A 19100-nucleotide genomic window follows, 5' to 3' on the forward strand; every position below is an offset into this window, starting at 1 on the left:
ATGGCTCCCTGGGATAGGAACTGGATGTGCCCTGTTTGGATCTCATCTTTATTGGATGAGTGTCCACTGGAGAATACTTCTCAGCATTACAGGTCCTGGGCACAGGCCTTTCAAATCTTCCCAGAGGAAGGTGTGACTCTGATGCCACTGCACTACCCCTGAAACAACCTTGCCTGACCGTACCCTGCTCTGATGCCCATGTCCTTTTCCTCCTCTGATCTGACTAGTTTGTGGAAGGCCACCAATATGTTTTGCTGTTGCTCCTCTTGAAGTCCTTTAGTTTTGTTTGTTTTGCTTTCTTCCTGTTTTTTTTTTTTAGAAGAAAATGGGAAAGATATCTGAGTATCATACAGGTGAGGGTACAGTGGTGTCTGCCATTTTTGATATCTCAGAGATATTCTGGTCTGGGACCAGTGACTGCACCCAATACCTGACTTGGAGTGGAGTGCTGTTTCACAGTGCCTGAGATAGAGTGTGGATGGCTCAATGTGATCCACCACAACTACTGCAAGAAAAAAAAATCCTCAAGCAGAAGTCCTACTGGTCTGCTTTAACCATTGGTAATCAAGCAATGCTCAACCAAAATCGCAAGGGGACAGAAAGTTTGTATAGTGCTCAACCAAAATTGCAAGGGGACAGAAAGTTTGTATAGTGCTCAACCAAAATTGCAAGGGGACAGAAAGTTTGTAGAGTGTAGTTTCATGGCCCCAGTCTGCAAATGTGCAAGAGTTTCTCCTTCATGGACCATGGATACAATCTCACTGCCAGCAGCATTACTTTCACACCGTAGGACACATCTTCTCTAAAGCTCTACACTGCTTGGCTAACAAAGAAAAGTTTTTATTACAGTACTTGAACAAAGAAGTGTATCCCTTCTCTCAACCAATTCTCTTCTTGAAGTTAAAAGGCAACATACTCTTTGTGGATAAAACAGGAGTCTGGAAGGCAAGAGCCCCAGATTATATTCCTGCCTAGGAACCTGTCTTGCTATGTCACCTAGGGAAAGTCACTTCTCCTCTCTGAGTACACCTCCCCCTAACCTGAGAACAGATGCCTAATAATGCCACTGCTCTCTCAGAAACTGAGTTAGAGAAGTTCAGGATCACAGGGCCTAGTGAAGAGAGCAGGGGTCTGCGAGTCACGAGGCCTGGGTTCTAGTCCCAGGCTGTACCACTGGCTTGCTGTGAGACTTCGGGCAAGTAATTATACCTCCCTTTGTCTCAATTTCCTTAACTATAAAATGGGGATCAGAACGCTGCTCTCCCTACCTCTTTGACCATGATCCTTATGTAGGACAAGAATTATATCCAATCTGATTATCCTGGATGAAACCTGGTGCCCTTACCTTTTTGACTGACCCCTATGGGGGACAAAAATTATATCCAATCTGATTATCCTGGATCCACCTTATCATTTAACATAGGAAGTGCTTGATAAATATCATAATTGATATTGTTATTATTGGGACATTTACAATAGTGTCATGATTAACTTACTCCAGTTCCGCTCCTAAACTCTCTTTTACTTTGTTCCCACCATCTCCCCAGTTGCTCTCATCTTGGCTTCACGGACTCTGTCCTCTCCTGGTTCTCCTCTTACCTCTCTGGCCGGTCATTCTCGGTCTCCTTCGCTGGAGCCTCCTTCCCCTCCCATCCTTTAACTGTTGGAGTTCCTCAAGGGTCAGTTCTTGGCCCTCTTCTGTTCTCCATTTACACTCACTCCCTCGGTGAACTCATTCGCTCTCACGGCTTTGACTACCATCTCTACGCAGATGACACGCAGATCTACATCTCCGCCCCGTCCTCTCCCCCTCCATTCAGGCTCGCATCTCCTCCTGCCTCCAGGACGTCTCCACCTGGATGTCTGCCCGCCACCTAAAACTCAACATGAGCAAGACTGAGCTCCTCATCTTCCCTCCCAAACCAGGTCCTCTCCCAGACTTCTCTATCACTGTCGATGGCACGACCATCCTTCCCGTCTCTCAGGCCCGCACTCTCGGTGTCATCCTTGACTCGTCTCTCTCGTTCACCCCACACATCCTATCCGTTACCAAGACCTGCCGGTTTCACCTCTACAGTATCGCCAAGATCCGCCCTTTTCTCTCCACCCAAATGGCTACCTTAGTGCTACAGGCTCTCATTATATCCCGGCTAGACTACTGTGTCAGCCTTCTCTCTGACCTCCCTTCCTCCTCTCTCGCCCCGCTCCAGTCTATTCTTCACTCCTCTGCCCGGCTCATCTTCCTGCAGAAACGATCTGGGCATGTCACTCCCCTTCTTAAACAACTCCAGTGGTTGCCTATCAACCTCCGCTCCAAACAAAAACTCCTCACTCTAGGCTTCAAGGCTCTCCATCACCTTGCCCCTTCCTACCTCTCCTCCCTTCTCTCTTTCTACCACCCACCCCGCACGCTCCGCTCCTCTGCCGCCCACCTCCTCACCGTCCCTCGGTCTCACCTATCCCGCCGTCGACCCCTGGGCCACGTCCTCCCGCGGTCCTGGAACGCCCTCCCTCCTCACCTCCGCCAAACTGATTCTCTTCCCCTCTTCAAAACCCTACTTAAAACTCACCTCCTCCAAGAGGCCTTCCCAGACTGAGCTCCTCTTCTCCCTCTACTCCCTCTACCACCCCCCTTTACCTCTCCGCAGCTAAACCCTCTTTTTCCCCCTTTCCCTCTGCTCCTCCACCTCTCCCTTCCCATCCCCACAGCACTGTACTCGTCCGCTCAACTGTATATATTTCCATTACCCTATTTATTTTGTTAATGAATTGTACATTGCCTTGATTCTATTTAGTTGCCATTGTTTTTACGAGATGTTCTTCCCCTTGACTCTATTTATTGCCATTGTTCTTGTCTGTCTGTCTCCCCCGATTAGACTGTAAGCCCGTCAAACGGCAGGGACTGACTCTATCTGTTGCCGACTTGTTCATTCCAAGCGCTTAGTACAGTGCTCTGCACATAGTAAGCGCTCAATAAATACTATTGAATGAATGAATGAATTATACTGAAGCCAGGACTTAGAGCCCTTCTGCTCCCCCTGCCAGCCTTTTATACAACTAAATGATGGTAGAGTTCACAGAGGGCAAACAGGTCATGGGCAGGTGAATATTCAAATTATTCAGGGAAGTAGCATGACCTACTGACAAGATCCCCAGGCCTGGGAGACAGAGGACTTAGGTTCTAATCTCGGCTCTGCCCCTTGTCTGCTATGTGTCCTAGGGCAAGTCACTTAACTTCTCCGTGCCTCAGCTACCTCATCAGAAAAATTGAGATTAAGTCTTTCCTGCTCTGACTTGGACTGTGAGCCCCATGTGAGACAGGGACTGGGTCCAACCTAATTAACTTGTATCTATCCCAGAGCTTAGTTCAGTCACTGGCACATAGTAAGTGCTTAACAAATATGATTAGGAAAAATTCCATGAAAATCCAAGGGGCAAGGGGAAGAAACTACTCTGAAGAGGAGACTGATGGGCATGGAATTACGAGTTTGGCCTCATGTGAGGCAGCTTTAGATGCTGACCAGTTCTGGAATACAGCAGCTCATCTCTTCCCTCTATGTGATGGGATGGTCCCCAGCAGCAATTTCTATCCCAGCCCCACTGGGGATCTGCTTCTAGAACACTGCCCTTCACTGGCCCAATCCCTGATGGAAACAGAGGCCCAGGATAAGACTGATAATAAGGTAGAAAAGAGAAAGAGACCATACGAGCCCCACGCTCGAGGACTGAAAGAATGACTCCGAAGAAGCTCATAAATTCAAGACTGTGGTCACGAAGGTAAAATACATTTCTCTCTGTTGGATGGGCCTGAGCTCTGTTGCATCCCAAATGCTACAGAGAGAACTGGGCTCCCAGCCACCTCCCAGGGGAGAATTAAGGGGCACATGAGATCTTCTGGCCACATTCGAACAAAGATATCTACTGGCAATCTTGCACAATGGATGAAGACATAATTTTGGGTCCAGACATAACTCTATTCCTCCTTCCTCCCTCCTTTTCTCCCACTGTACGCGGTCTTTCTGCCTGCCTCTGTGACTTTCTGGGTGTCTGTTTTTCTCTCTTTGTTTCGGTATCTGTCTCTCTTTGTCTCCGTATCTTTCTCTTTGTCTTCCCCTCTCTCTCTGTCTCTCTCTCTCTCTCTCTTTTTCTGTCCTCTTAAGCTCTTGTCTCCTCTGAGACCAGCCAAAGTGTGTGTATTTTATGGCCCAGGAACAAGCGTCTGGTTACCATGCGGAAGGCGACAGCCCAGCGATTAGTGAAATTTGTTACCCGAGTGTCTCCGAACAAAATTAAATTAAAAGTGCTGCTTTGCTGTCAAGATAAGGGCCAAGCTGGGGAGATAATTTTTCACTCTCAAACACTCAATTACCCAGTGAAGCTGGATCAGATACAATCTAAAAAAGTACGCAAAAAAAGCAAACAACAACAGAGGCAGCACCTCCAGGAACAGATGTAAGAGCTGTTATCTCTATCACCGGCCAGAGGAAGTTAAAGAGACTGTCACCATGGAGACGGGATGGGCTACAAGAGGTAGGGAGCAAGGTGGGGGCTGTGGCGCTCCACTGCTGTTCAGCTAACCAGCCGCCCATCCTACTGACAGCTCTGGGCACAAGCTATCCCGACAGATAGCTCAGAGGAATAGAGGAAACATGGGGAACACTGCCCAGGGAAACTGGAAGGAAAGATTGGGATCTGGAGTTCTTTCGTCATGAGTCCTGCAGGTCAGATTCAATTCGAGAAGACCAGGGCTAGGGTGTGTTCAGGGGGAGGAGGCAAAGGAGGAGGCAGATTTCAGTTTTGCAAATACCAGGATGAAGTCTGCTGTCTGGTTACACCGGCCACTCCACACCTGCAGAGAGGTGGGGCTTATGGGATTGATAAAATTATCAAGATAAATGAGCTACCTGCTGCCAGCCTCTAGGAAGAATTCAAAATTAAGTTGCTACAAGGCCAGAGCTTTTCAACCCTTTCTTGAGTCCCAGACAGGTGGTAGATAGTCATCATCATCCTGTGCGATTAGAGATCCTCTGATGGGAAGGAGCTGGGTATGGGGGAGGCTGGAAAGGTCCCTAAACAAAACTCACAGGGGCAGAGAGATGATGCACAGTGAGCCAACTCTCTGCTTTAGCTACCTGATGATTATGTTTAATGCAAAAGTTCAAATTACATTCCTCCTCCCTCAATAAGGCAAGTAATATATGATTATGTATTTATAGCTGGCCTTCATTTAGATAATCTATATAGGTTTAAAGATCAGTCCATGACTGGTTCTCCCTTATACTCTGGGTAGAGGTAAATATGTTTTCTTGCTCTGGTGATGCGTGTATTACTAACTCATTTGCTCACATGGCTTCAACTACCAACTCTACACAGATGACTCCCAAATCTACGTCTTCAGCCTTCTCTGCAGTCTCACATCTCTTTCTGCCTTCAAGACATCTCTACTTGTAAGTCCTGCTGTCACCTCAAACTTAACATGTCAAAACCATAACTAACCTTCCCACCCAAACCCCGTCCTTTCCCTGACTTTACCATTACTGTAGACAGTACCACCATCCCTTCTGTCTCACAAGCCGATAACCTTAGCATTATCCTTAACTTTTCTTTCTCATTCAACCCACATATTCAATCTAACATTAAATCCTGTCACTTCATCCTTCACAACATCGCTAAAATCCATCCTTTCCTCTCCATCCAAACTGCTACCACGTTAATCCAAGCAATTATCCTATCCTGCCTAGATTTCTGAATCTGTCTCCTTGCTGACCCCCCTGACTGCTGTTTCTCCCCATTCCAGTCCATACTTCACTTTGCTGCCCAGATCATTTTTGGTGTATGTTCCCCCAATCCTGAAAAAACCTAAAGTGGTTGACCATCCTCTTCTACATTAAACAGAAACTCCTTACCATAGGGTTTAAAACACGCAATCACCTTGCTACTCTCCTACTCCAACCCAGCATGAACACTTTGCTCATCTGATGCCAACCTACTTACTGTACCTCAATCTTGTCTATCTCACCACTAACCTCTGGCCCACATCCTGCCTCTAGCTTGAAATGCCCTCCCTCTTCATATCCAAAAGACAATTACTGTCCCTGCCTTCAAAGCCTCATTGAAGGCACATCCCATCCAAGAGGCTTTCCCTAAGCCCTGTTTTCTTTCCTTCCAATCCTTTCTGCATAATCCTGATTCGCTCTCTTTATTCATCCCTCCTCCCAGCCCTACAGCACTTTTGTCCATAGCCATAATTTATCTATTTAGATTAATGTCTATCTTGCTCTAGACTGTAAACTCCTTGTAGGCAGGGAATGTATGTGTTATATCGTTGTATTATATTCTCCCAAGTGCTTAGTAAAGTGTTCTGCACACAATAAGTGCACATAAATACAACTGATTGATTGAATTATGTAGCCTGACTGCTTTAGAGATTGCCTCTTGTCATTCTGTTCTACATGGGCTCCTGCTGAAGCAAGGGAGTCCTTTTGTTGCTTGCTGCCCACCAAGCTAACCTTCCTGCTATCGTGTTCTTCCAACAATCCCTGCTATTGTTTTAGACTGTGTTTCCATGGGCCTTTTTAATTGTTTACTCTGGCCCCTATCTTATACGTGATCCCTTCCAATTTACCCAACAGCAGCTGCTGGGGTAGCCTGCTGCTGTCTATTAACTTCCTGGGTCCCACCTCACAGGGCTGTGCTGCTTACATATATTGCTTCAGTCATAGTGAGCTGAAAATTTTCCAGCACCATATTGATGGTAATCTCATCCTGCCACTTTATTTTTTTTATTGCATTTGTTAAGGGCTTACTATGTGCTACACCCTGGGGTAGATAAAAGATAATTAGGCTGAACACAGTCCATGTTCCACAGGGAGCTCACAGTCTTACTCTCCATTTGACAGATGAGGTAACTGAGTCACAGATAAATTAAGTGACTTGTCCAAGATCATATAGCAGACATGTGCCCAAGAAAGGATTGGAACACAGGACCTCTGAATCTCAAGCCCATGCTCTGCAGTGACAGACCCACCTAGGAGGCAGTAATTGGGAGAAAGGCTGCTGATACTGTAAAAAGACTTGGGGAAGAATCAGCTACCAAGAGGGACACTCAAAAATGGGGAGAAGTCCTGTTTGGGAAAAAATAAAAATGTAATCACAGCAAGATTCCATCATTACCTGTACACAATGCAGGAGGGCATTTTAGGCCCTCATTAGTCTTTTCAGTGCACCTTCATGCATGTATAGAATCTCACCATCAATAGTATCATCATCTTAAAACACAAAGGAGCAGTTATCTAGGTATGGGACAAAGGGGAGAAGCAGCTGCATAGTTTAGTGGATACAGCACGAGCCTGGGAGTCAGAAGGTCATAGGTTCTAATCCCGGTCCTGCAACTTGTCTGATGTGTAATCTTGGGTAGTTGCTTCACTTCTCTGTGCCTTAGTTGCCTCATCTGTAAAATGGGGATTGAGACCATGAGCCCTATGTGGGACAGGGACTGTGTCCAACTCCATTTGCTTGTATCCACCTCAGTGCTTAGTACAGAGCCTGGCACATAGTAAATGCTTAGCAAATGCCCTCATTATTTATCTTCATTGTAGTCCTAGGAGGATGGAAAAGCAGGCATCTTCATCCCTCTCTCCTCCCCCCGCCCACCCTGATTAGGAGATGATTTCCCCTCTAGACTGTAAACTCTTGGTGGAGCTTTAATGTGTCTACCAACTACATTGTGTTGTAATCCCACAAGTACTTAGTACAGTGCTCTGCATCCAGAAAGTGTTCAATCAATACTATTGATTGACTGATTTAACAAATAACTCTGGAGAGTATTTGCCACAGTGGTGGAGTTGGGATGACGATACCACCTTCTCTGGGTCCTTGTTCCACTAGAAATCTACCCCTGAATGCCAGAGGCTGCTTGCTTGGATTACTACAGTCCTACAGTCCCTGTCTTCCAGCCATCCCTAACTGCTGAGAGCGGGGTGTTCACTACTTCCTTCCCATGCACCCAGAATGCTCCTTCTATGGGGAACAAGCAATCAAGGTTGGGGGGAAGCCCTCTCCTTTGGGCCTAGCCTGTCCACAGAATTGCAAACACTAATGACCCAGGGATTTCCTTGGCAAGGACACAAGGGAGAAACTCAGTGAATGGAAAAAGGGAAAAAAGAAATCCCACTGAATGTAGTTGAAGAGCGAGAAGGAGAGGGAGCCTGATTATTCCCTCTCGCCAGTGTAAGCAACTCAAAACTACATGTTCGGTTTATCGCCTTTTGTCTCCCATTTGATTCCTGACAGCAGTCTCCTTTAGTTTGAAGTCTGCTGCTGTCTGGGAGCCGGGCCGAATGGCACTGCAAAGGAGATGGAAATCTGAGCACGATTTAAACCATATTTCAGGGACTGTCTCTGGGTAGGCGGGGGTGGCTGGAGGGTGGGGGGAAGTATTTGATGTCTCCTGGTACACTTACTCCTTCCAGATGCCCTTGACACTGCTGAGGGTTCAGGAGAAGGCAGGGCCCTGGCTTCATTTCATAATTCGCTTTACTTTTTCACCCATGAAATAATCAAATAAGTGTTTCTTCCAGGGTTACCGGGGACACTGGAGCAGAGGAAGGGGATCAAAGAGACCCTTCCACACACACCTAAGGGCTTGTGAATACCTAATTTTCACCTAGGAAGGGTCTTGTTTTACAGAGCAAATAGAGAAGCAGATCAAAGTTGAGCTTCTCACTCCTCTAACAGTCCTGAGAACACCCTGCTGGCAAGAGCCAGGCACACACCCACACTTCCATCGGTAACTGCCACAATAACCAGCCAGGTAATTGAAGCCATTTAATTTGTCTTAAACCTAGCCGCTGTTTTCACTGCCAGGTCATTCCAGACTGGAGACCGGTTCTCTCATCTTTGGAAGCCACAGGCCCCAAAGGCGGACTGCGTTTTGCTGACCCCAGTTTGGTGTGTAGCCCCCCATCTCCCTGGGCAGCCCAGTAATCTTAATTAGGCTGTAAAGGGGAGGGTAGGCCTTGCAGCTTCATAAAGCAATTCCTCTAGTCCTCAGAACATAAACTGGTGTAAGCCCAAGGGGTAGTCCCAAAAGCTGGGAAGAGGGGAGGCTCCAAATTGCCTCTCCAAGGGGAGGTCTGAGGTCACAAAGCCTAGAAGTTGTGGCGAGGAGGGGTGTCAATCAGGCTGCAGTATTGAATCAGTCTCCACTGAGATTGGAGAGAAATAGGATGCACCATGAAGCCTCTGAGATGTAAATAAAGCAGTTGGTCTGGCCTCAGGGGGTCTCTGCAGGGCCCTGGACACAATATAATGGGAGGTATTGCCTATTGTTTATCACCTCAACCTAGGACAGCACCCTTTCATACCTTATCAAAGTGCTTGCCCCCTCTCTTCTCCCCTCCCTGACCTCCATCTTAAACTTTTCACTTTCCAAAGGCTTCTTTCCCACTGCTTTCAAACAGGTCTATGTATGCCTTATGCTAAAGAAAACAAAAAACAAAAAAAGCTTCCCTGACCCCATGACTCCCTCCTGTTATTGCCCTATCTCCCTCCAAACTCTTCAAGCAACCTATCTACATCCACTGCCTCCAGTTTTCCCCCCTCCAATTCTCTTCTTGACCCACTCCAATCTGGCTTCTGTTCCCTTTATTCCATGGAAACTGCCCTCTCAAAGGTCATCAATAATTTCCTACTTGCCAAATTCAATGGCCTTTACTCCACCCTAATCCCCCTCAACCTCTCAGGTAACACTGATACTGCTGACCACCTCTTTCTCTTGGAAATATTACTTAATCTTGGCTTCACTGACACCATTCTCACCTAGTTCTCCACCTATCTCTCTGGCCACTCATTCCCAGGACCCGACTCCTCCTCCCAACCCCTGACTCTGGGAGTCCCTTAAGGTTCCTTTCTGGGTCCCCTTTTTTCTTCATTTATACCCACTCCCTTGGAGAACTCATTCACTCCTACAGCTTCAACTACCATTTCTTCATGGAGGATTCCCAAATCTACATCTCCAGCTCTGATATTTCTCCTTCTCTTGTAGTCTCTACTTGGTTGTTCCACTGACACCTCAAATTTAACATGTCCAACATTTAATGTTTGCCTCCCCCTAGGCAGTAGCTCATTAGGGGCAGGGAATGTGTCTGCTAATTCTGCTGTATTGTAATAATAATTATAATTATGTTATCTGTTAGGCACTTTCTATGTGTCAGATACTGTACTACTCTCCTAAGCACTTAGTTCAGTGCCCTGTACAAAGTAAGCACTCAAAAAATACCATTGATTGGTTGATGTCCTGGTCACAGCATCAACAAGGCTCTGTCTCACTGAATCAATGGTATTTATCTAGCTCTTACTGAATGTTTGCAGTGGAGGGACTGAGGCAAAGTAGAAGGGAGATGACCTGCCTAAGCTAGGGGAAACCCTGGATGAGAACCAACTCCCTAACTTCCAGGCCTCTGCCACTCCTAGTACATCATCCTGCTTCTCTCAGAGAGAGACCATTTCAGTCCCTACATGTTTCATATTACTCTCTGAGGCTCAAGAATGACTTGAATTCATCCATCTATCAGTGGTATTTATTGAGCGCTTACTGTGTGCAGGGTACTATACTAAGTGCTTGTGAGAGTCCAAAACAATAGAGTTGGTAGACATAATCCCTGCCCACAGGGTCAAGGTTCTTAAGAAGTAAGTGGGAAGCTAAGATATTGGTTCCTGATTAATCTTTGCATTTCCAGATGAGCAGCATTCTGAGGCTGCTAATGGAGGAGTTGAGGACAGCTCTATCCCTCTCCTTTCTTGCTGTTCCCTCCCTCTCCCCCTCCCCTTCCCTTCTCTTGTTGCCGAGTCTCAGAGCCTCATTAGGCACATTACATCCTTCACAAATGACACAAACTGCAAGTGAACTTGAAGAAAGGCAGCACAAACAGGACTCTGCTGTATTTGCAAACAGGCTGCTGGCTACCACACATGTCATTCTGCCACTGTTGGTTTTTTTCACAGGCGCTTTAAAGGTGAAATGTGCAAAGCAGCCAGTGGAAAATGCCGCATATTGCAATGCCAAATCTCAGTCTCACTCCCCAGGAAAAGCTGGAAATGAGGAGAGGAGCCTGGACTTGTATGGAAGAGAAGCATCAGCACGCTCAAAGATGAAGCAGCTCCATTCCCCAGGTAAAAATGTTTTGCTTTTCCGTCCGATTTTAAATTAATTGCATTTGGAAGTAGATAGCCATTTCTCCATTATCCCTGTGGAGGGAAATTCATGTCTATGTAGGCTTCTAGCTTCAGACAGTGGCATTTTCAAATGCAGCAGTAGACAAATCAATTAGAACGACACTGCCAACGGGCCTCACTCTCTTTGTGGTGCAGTGACCCCAGAGACCTAGACACAATGAAGCCCTAGTTCACCCCAGGACTCAGCCCCCCCAAATCCTGGAAGACCTCCACTCTAGGCGGGGTCACTGGGCTCAGGCCTCAGCCTCAGCCATTGGCAGAGAGGATGCAACTCAAGACAGGGCACACACTGCTAAAAACTGCGCTGCTAGCAACGGAGTTCAAACAACATCCTCCCATCCTCCGGCTGTCCGATAGCAGACTCTCTTCATGACTTGGAATAATAATAATAATGTTGGTATTTGTTAAGCGCTTACTATGTGCAGAGCACTGTTCTAAGCGCTGGGGTAGACACAGGGGAATCAGGTTGTCCCACGTGGGGCTCACAGTCTTAATCCCCATTTTACAGATGAGGTAACTGAGGCACAGAGAAGTGAAGTGACTTGCCCACAGTCACACAGCTGACAAGTGGCAGAGCCTGGATTTGAACCCATGACCTCTGACTCCAAAGCCCGTGCTCTTTCCACTGAGCCACGCTGCTTCCCTTATGATTGGACTCATGACAGCCTGCTCCCCGGTGGCCCACCTAGTGGCAGTGTGGCTGACACCCACATTTTGCAGCAAGAATCACTGCATACAGATGTGGAGATGAGAACAATGCATATTCCCTACTCCTCCTTAGACTGGGAGTCCCTTGTGGGATAGGGACTCTCAGTCAGTCATTGGCATTTATTGAGGGCTTACCATGTGAAAAGCACTATACTCAGCGCTTGGGAGAGTACAATACAACAGAGTTGACAGACATATCACCTGGCCACAACAAGCTCATTCTTCAATTCTTTCTGCGTACTGAATGTATTACCTCCCTCCCTGAGTGTCTCTGCTGTGAACCCCTAAGGCTCTCACATGACATTGCTTGGAGATGATTTACAAAAAAATTCCTTCTGAAATTTTGAATTCCCAACTCTTGCTCTTGTGTGCTAGACCGCTTCCAACTCTTCTTCACCTCACATTGCAGTACCCCCTTCATTATCTTTGTTTTGCAAAGGTGCAGTTTCTCCCTTTGCTATTATAGTGTTGAGGTTTCCTAGGCGATCTGATTATAGTGTCTCTAGCCCAATGCTTGGCACATAGTGAACATTTAACAAATATCAAAGTTACTATTAGGCTACGATTAGAACCCACACAACCAGCTGGGTCGCCTGATGAAATATCACCAGCCTGATGTCCATCACTATTTCATTTATGGCATCTTATGGCTTACTATGTTCCCAGGCACTGTACTAAGTGCTGGGCTAGATGCAAGCTAATCATGTTGGACACAGTATATGCCCCACATGGGGCTCATAGTCTTATTCCCCATTTTACACATGAGGTAACTGAGGGACAGAGAAATTGACTTGTCCAAGGTCTCACAACAGATGAGTGACAGAGCCAGGGTTAGAACCCAGGTCCTTCTGTCTCCCTGGCTCGTGCTCTAACCACTAGACAATGCTGTTTCTCATCTCATTGAGAAGCAGCGCGGCTCAGTGGAAAGAGCCTAGGCTTGGGAGTCAGAGGTCATGGGTTCGAATCCCAGCTCTGCCACTTGTCAGCTGTGTGACTATGGGCAAGACACTTCACTTCTCTGGGCCTCAGTTACCTTAACTGTCAAATGGGGATGAAGACTGTGAGCCCCACGTGGGACAACCTGATGACCCTGTATCTCCCCCAGTGCTTAGAACAGTGCTCGGCACATAGTAAGCACTTAAATACCAACATTATTATTATTATTATTATTACTTAACTTCTCTGGGCCTCAGTTCCCTCATCTGTAAAATGAGGATGAAGACTGTGCACCCTACGTGGGACACAGTGCTTGGCACAAAGTAAGCGTTTAACAAATAGCAACATTATTATTATTAGTATTATCACTTCTGCCTTGAATTCTTCCACTCTCATTTCCACTTTCCCCCTGTGACTGTTTTCATTTATATCCCTCTCTCTCTCTCTCTCCCACTCCCTCTGTTCCTCTCTGAAGAGTTTGGCCTGAAAACCCCTTTCAGAACAATGGAAATCTCCAGAACTGCACTCATCCCCTTATCAGCACGGCCCAGGTAGATGTGCAATTCCTAATGCACAGTGACCTTGTGCAAGTCACTTTATTGCCCGTCCTCAATATACTGTGAGTCTGCTGGCTTCCCAGGTGGGGAACAGCTCTATAAAAATGAATGTAAAATTCCAAACTCTTTGTGAAGCATAAAGAGCTATATAAATGTTAAACACTAATAGCAATGAAATCCAATGGCCTTCACAGCCTGAGGATTGGTATCGGACTGCTGCTGCCCCACCTGCTTCACCCTTAAGTCCTTGGGGCCAGACGGATGGATGTGGGGTTGTGCCTTTGCATGGGCTGTGAAGCACTAAGCCCACTGTCTGTGATGGACAAATAACAAACACACTGGGTCAAAAAGATTTCACCTTTGAGCTAAGAACAAGCTGGAAAATTCCAGACCATGAAAGCAACAATCAGGTAATACAGTAGAAGGAGACAAGCAACTGAAAACAACAGTTTGAAATGGAAGAGAACGCTGACCTTCCTCTCCGCGCTAATGAAAACACAACAATGAACCAGCTCAAGGATTGTAACAAGGCAGTTGGCTAAATCATTTATCTGGAGAATTGCAGTTTGGGCCTTCTTTTTCTTTTTTAACTTAAACGCGGATTTACGGCCAAGCTTCCTAAATGATGAATGTTTTTCCAATTAGCTGTAAATACTCTGTGGTGCAGGCTGGGTTCTTCTACGTCTAAACTGTGAGTAAGCCAAAGGTGCCAGGATGGGTACAGATGAAGAAATGCTAACCCCACATGCTTAAATTCCTCCTGTGGCCAATATAAGAAGGGTGAGAAATGTAAGTTAGTGTGTAGCCGAACCAATTATATTTCACTGCCAAGGAGGCCGGCCCCAGCCGGGTAAGAGTTGACACAGAATGCTTAAATCTGGACCCTGTTTCAAAGGCAAACTAGGCTTGTGGCTGGGGTTATTAAGCTGGGGATGAAGTAATCCAGAGAACAGAATTCCTTGAAGGGAGAAAAATGTCAGAACCCCAGTGATAGCTACCTGGGGAGGTCTGGGTCAGGGCTAACCTTAGAGTGGCTTTGCTCTCAGCCACCCTGTGCTTGTGCTCAAACCTGCCTCCAATGGCACATACAAGCGGTCACTCTGGGGACAAGCTCTCCCACCCACCACTCACTGTGAAATTCAGAGGTGGATTTGCTGTTTACCTTTGCTTCGTCGGCGGCTCCTGTACTGCTCAGTGTAGAAGGTCAGCTGGGTCTCATCGTCTGCCTCAGAACCCGAATGTCCTTTGGTTCTCCCAAAGCCAATTCCACCTGCAAAGAAGTAAGGAAGACATTAGGGCCACGGTCTTAGGGGGCCAAAACCTTGCCATGGCTATGTTGCACCTGAAAACACCACCCAGCACACCTCATTCAGGGTGATCTGAAACCGGATCCAGTAGATTGTCTGCTAATCCCAATTCTCAATCCAACTCCTATTCAATCAATTAATCAATGGTATTTATTGAGCACTTAATGTGAGCAGAGCACTGTACTAAGCGCTTGGGACAACAGAGACAACAGAGTTGGTAGACATGTTCCCTGCCCACAAGTAGCTTAATGGTCTAGATGGAGATGTACAGATATGTACATAAATACTGTGGAACTGAAGCAAATATCAAGTGCCTAAAGAGTACAGATCCAAGTTCAGAGATGACACAGCAGGAAGTGGGAAGAAAGGAAAATGAGGGCTAGTTGGCAAAGGCCCCCTGGAGGAGCTGTGATTTTAATAAGGCTTTGAAGGTGGGTAGAGTTGGGAGGAGTCTGCCATATATGAAAGGAGACAGAGTTCCAGCCCAGAGGGAGAATGTGGGCAAGGGGTTTGCAGCAAGGGAGATGAGAATGAGTAGGTGGGTATTAGAGGAACAAAGAGTGTGGGCAAGGTAAGGTAGGAGAGTCAGAAACATGACCCAGGTAGCAGAATGAAGTACGGACTAGAAGGGGAAAGACAAGATGCAGAGAGGTCAGCAAGGAGGCTGATGCGATAGTCAAGATAGGATATGATAAGGGCTTGGTTCGACACAGTGGCAGTTTGGATGAAAAAGGGCAGGCAGATTTTTGTAATGTTGTGAAGTTAAACCTGACAGGATTTGGTGGCAGACTGAATATGTGGGTTGTATGGCAGAGATGAGTCTAGAATAATTCCAAGGTTACAGTCTTGGGAGACAGAAAGGGTAGTGGGAAAAATCAGGGAGGGTGGGGTTTGAGTGGGAAAATTAGGAATTCTATTTTGAACATGTTAAGTTTGAGGTGTCAGTGCGACATCCAAGTAGACATTCTCTGAAGGCAGGAAGAAATGGGAGACTGCAGAGGAGGAAAGACATCAGGGCACCACATCAGATTCTGTTCAGAGCCTGGCCAGGGAACAAGACAGCAGAAATACATTATCCACCATCACATCAATTAAGCCCCTACTGAATGCAGAGGGTTAAGGCACCTGGAAGATTCAGTGGAAATAAAAGGCATGGTGTTTATCCTCGAGGAGCTTACAATCAGCGGGCAAGACCAAGCAGAAACAAATGTTGACTATGCAACAGCAGTACTTCAAAAAGGAATGCCAGTACATGGAACTAGCTGCACCTTCAGGCTCAAAGGACACAGAGGCACATTTAAAGGCTCAAATGAAATGTCATTGCCTTTTGACAGTCCACGGTCATCTGCAGGGTGTCCACTAGTGGTCCATGTATAATGCATGGTTATCATTACTGCAGAGATAAAAGGTCCATGGTCAAAGCACTAGGCTTGAAGTGAGCAAACAGGTTGGAGTCTGTGTGCCATCACCATTTTTCTTTCTGGCTTGGGGCAATCTGATTAATCTCTCTACGCTTCAGTTTCTCCATCTGTTCATCAGAGGAATAATAATTTGCACCAGAGAAAATGTCGATAAAACACTGTGAAATTCTGCATCAGTCTCTGTGCATACTTGGATTTCACACCCACGTACTTACCTGCAGAGGCTAGAGGATGGGCCAGACATAACAGGAAATACTGTCCAGTTTTCTCCTTTCAGAAATAAACATTCACCAAATGTAAGTTTGTATGTACAACATTGGTTTTATGTTTCTCTCTGAAATACCAAACTCAACCTCCAGTTTGCCCAGGGCAGACACTGTCATTGATCTCGAAAGGCCCGACTAGGTTCCCACTCAGTCCCGCTGCCCCCTGCTGCTCGGCACGCAATCAATCAGTGATATTTACTGAACACTTACAGTGTCCAGAGCACTGTATTAAGTGCTTGGGAGAGTAAAATGCAACAGAATGTATAGGCGTGTTTTTTGTCCACAAGGAACTTGTTTCTAGAGGTCTGGAGCTTTTATTAAAAGACCCCAACATAGAGATCCTCCCCCATTTCATAAATCCAGTCTAACCCCAGGGTCCTGCTGCGGGGAGGCAATCTCAAAATCAGCCAGACATGGTTCTCTTTCAAAGGGATAATGCTAGAAGTGGAATTGGCATCTGACTGCCAATGCTTTTGAAAATGGTAGGAAATGAGAGGTCTCTTGAGACTGGCAAGGCCTTTTAAACTGCCATTAAAATATTTTATTGTTAAAAAAATCCTTTTGTTCCTCTAGGCACAAGTACAAGGGCTACAATTCTTGGTTAGGAAGAAAAAGTCAGCCTATGAAGCAGTTACCTTCTGTGCTGTATAAATTTTTCACTTTTTTCCACTGAAAAAAGTGGGGAAGAAAATCAGTGGGTTTCCAGAGAGGAAATAAATAAATCATTTAAGCAGTGATATTTATTAAGCACTACTGTTCACAAAGCACTGTACTAAGCACCTGGGAGAACACAATACAATGGAGTTGGTAACATGATCCCAGCAAAAGGAGTTTACAGTCTAGAGGGAGAGAAAGATATTAAAAGAAATTGCAGACAGTGGATGTCAGCATAAGGATATGTAAATAGGTGCTTTGGGGCTGGAGGTGAGTTGGCTATGAGATGCTTAGAGGTGACATAGATGGGAAGGTGAATGAAAGAATTGAGGACTTAGTCAATATAGGTCTTTTGGAGGAGTTATGATTTTAGAATGGTTTCAGGAATGAAGGAGGAGAAAGTTCCAAACTAGAAGCAGATGGGTAAGGCTTCAGCAGATAAGTAGATGAGATTGAAGCATGATGAGTAGGTTGGCTTTAGAGGAGTGAAGAGTGCGGCCTGGACAATGTAGGATATCAGCAAGGTAAGATAGGAAGTGGAGAGGTGATTGATCGACGTGGCCTGCATGGACTGACCAAAATTCTCTCTTGCTGAGTTCAACACACCTCCTGGACCTTGGGCCTCATCATTTTCTCTTCCCAGAGAGGTGGCACCCTCATGGCCTATTATCCCTGGTTAGAGACCATTCAGGGAATTTTCCATTTGAAAGTGGAACAACTTGCTCCTCAGGGTGGCCGTGTGGGAGTCCAGGCCCTAATGTACATGCTGTACTCATTGGGCATTTGGTATTCACCTCCCACTCCAGGCCCATTGAAATGATGCACTTATCTGTAAATTATTCATTCATTTGTCCCCACTTCTAGACTCTAAGCTTGTTATGGGCAGGGAACATGTCTATCAACCCTTTTATAGCATACTCTTCTGGGTGCTTAGTAAAGTGCCCTGCACATAGTAAGCACTTAATTAATACCACTGATAATATGAGGGACTGTAAGTTCCTTGTAAGCAGGGAACATGTCCACCAACTGTGTTATTGTGTATTCTCCAAAGTGCTTAGTACAGTGTTCTGCACACAGTAAGTGCTCAATAAACACTACTAATGGTAACAGGGCCTACAAGTTCCTTGTGATCAGGGAACATGCCTACCACGTCTATTATACTGTATTCTCCAAAGTGCTTAATATATGTACACAATAAGTGCTCAATAAATGCTATTGATTGATGGATTGCTGTATTCCTAGCCATGATTCCAAACATAAACTTACATAATTTCCTGTTTTAGTTCCCAAGCATTCCCTAGGATAGGGAATATTCCTGGTCCTTGTGGTGGAGCATCCTCAGGATTGGCAGGTCTGAAAGCCAAGAAGCCCCAGAGCACAGATCAGTGCCATTCACTTGTCCCAAGTCCTCCTGCAGACCAGGAGCAGGGCAGCATTCTGGGAGGGGCACTAGGGAGGTATCAAAGCCACACCGCAGGTACACAACACCACCTAATAGCCTCCAGCTTCCCCCCAAGAAATTGCATCTAAATGTTTGCAAACTTAATCCTGGATTATAGCGATTTTCTGTGACCTTTCTTTTCTGTGACATTTCTCATCTGCCTAGGAGACAAGAGATCTTGAGCTTCCTCCCTATGGCCAAAGTGCTGGGACTAACAATGAAACAGGGGTTTGGTTGTTCCCAGGCAAGCTGGTCAAGTGAATCATCACCAGGAAGGAGTGTGAGGTGAGGAGAAGGAAAAGGAGTAAAAAATCTTATGTATATTCATGTACCTTTCTGTCCTTTGAGTTGAAAAGTAACACTACTGATAATCAATCTAATTTATTGTACTAAATGCTTGGGAGAGTACAATATAACAGAGATGGTGGACATGTTCCCTGCCCACAGTGAGCATACAGTCTAGAGAGGGATGCAAACATAAACATAAATAAATAAATTATGGGTATGTGCATAAGAGCTGTAGGGGTGAGGGAGGGGTGAATTAAGGATGAAAATCCAAATGCATCCTGATAGTG

At 46.0% G+C, this 19100-nt stretch overlaps 1 protein-coding gene across 2 annotated transcripts in view; it reads right to left on the reverse strand.

Moving 5' to 3' along the window:
- The window catches only part of ASTN2 (astrotactin 2), an 869558-nt gene that overhangs the window by 571642 nt on the left and 278816 nt on the right, over positions 1 to 19100 (reverse strand). For both annotated transcript variants that reach the window (XM_029062728.2, XM_029062729.2), the window contains exon 5: positions 14599 to 14706. In XM_029062728.2, the coding sequence (XP_028918561.1) occupies positions 14599 to 14706 (108 nt within the window). The remainder of the gene's footprint in view (positions 1 to 14598; positions 14707 to 19100) is intronic.

The sequence above is a fragment of the Ornithorhynchus anatinus genome, chromosome 4 (assembly GCF_004115215.2).
Source record: "Ornithorhynchus anatinus isolate Pmale09 chromosome 4, mOrnAna1.pri.v4, whole genome shotgun sequence".
NCBI lineage: Eukaryota > Metazoa > Chordata > Mammalia > Monotremata > Ornithorhynchidae > Ornithorhynchus > Ornithorhynchus anatinus.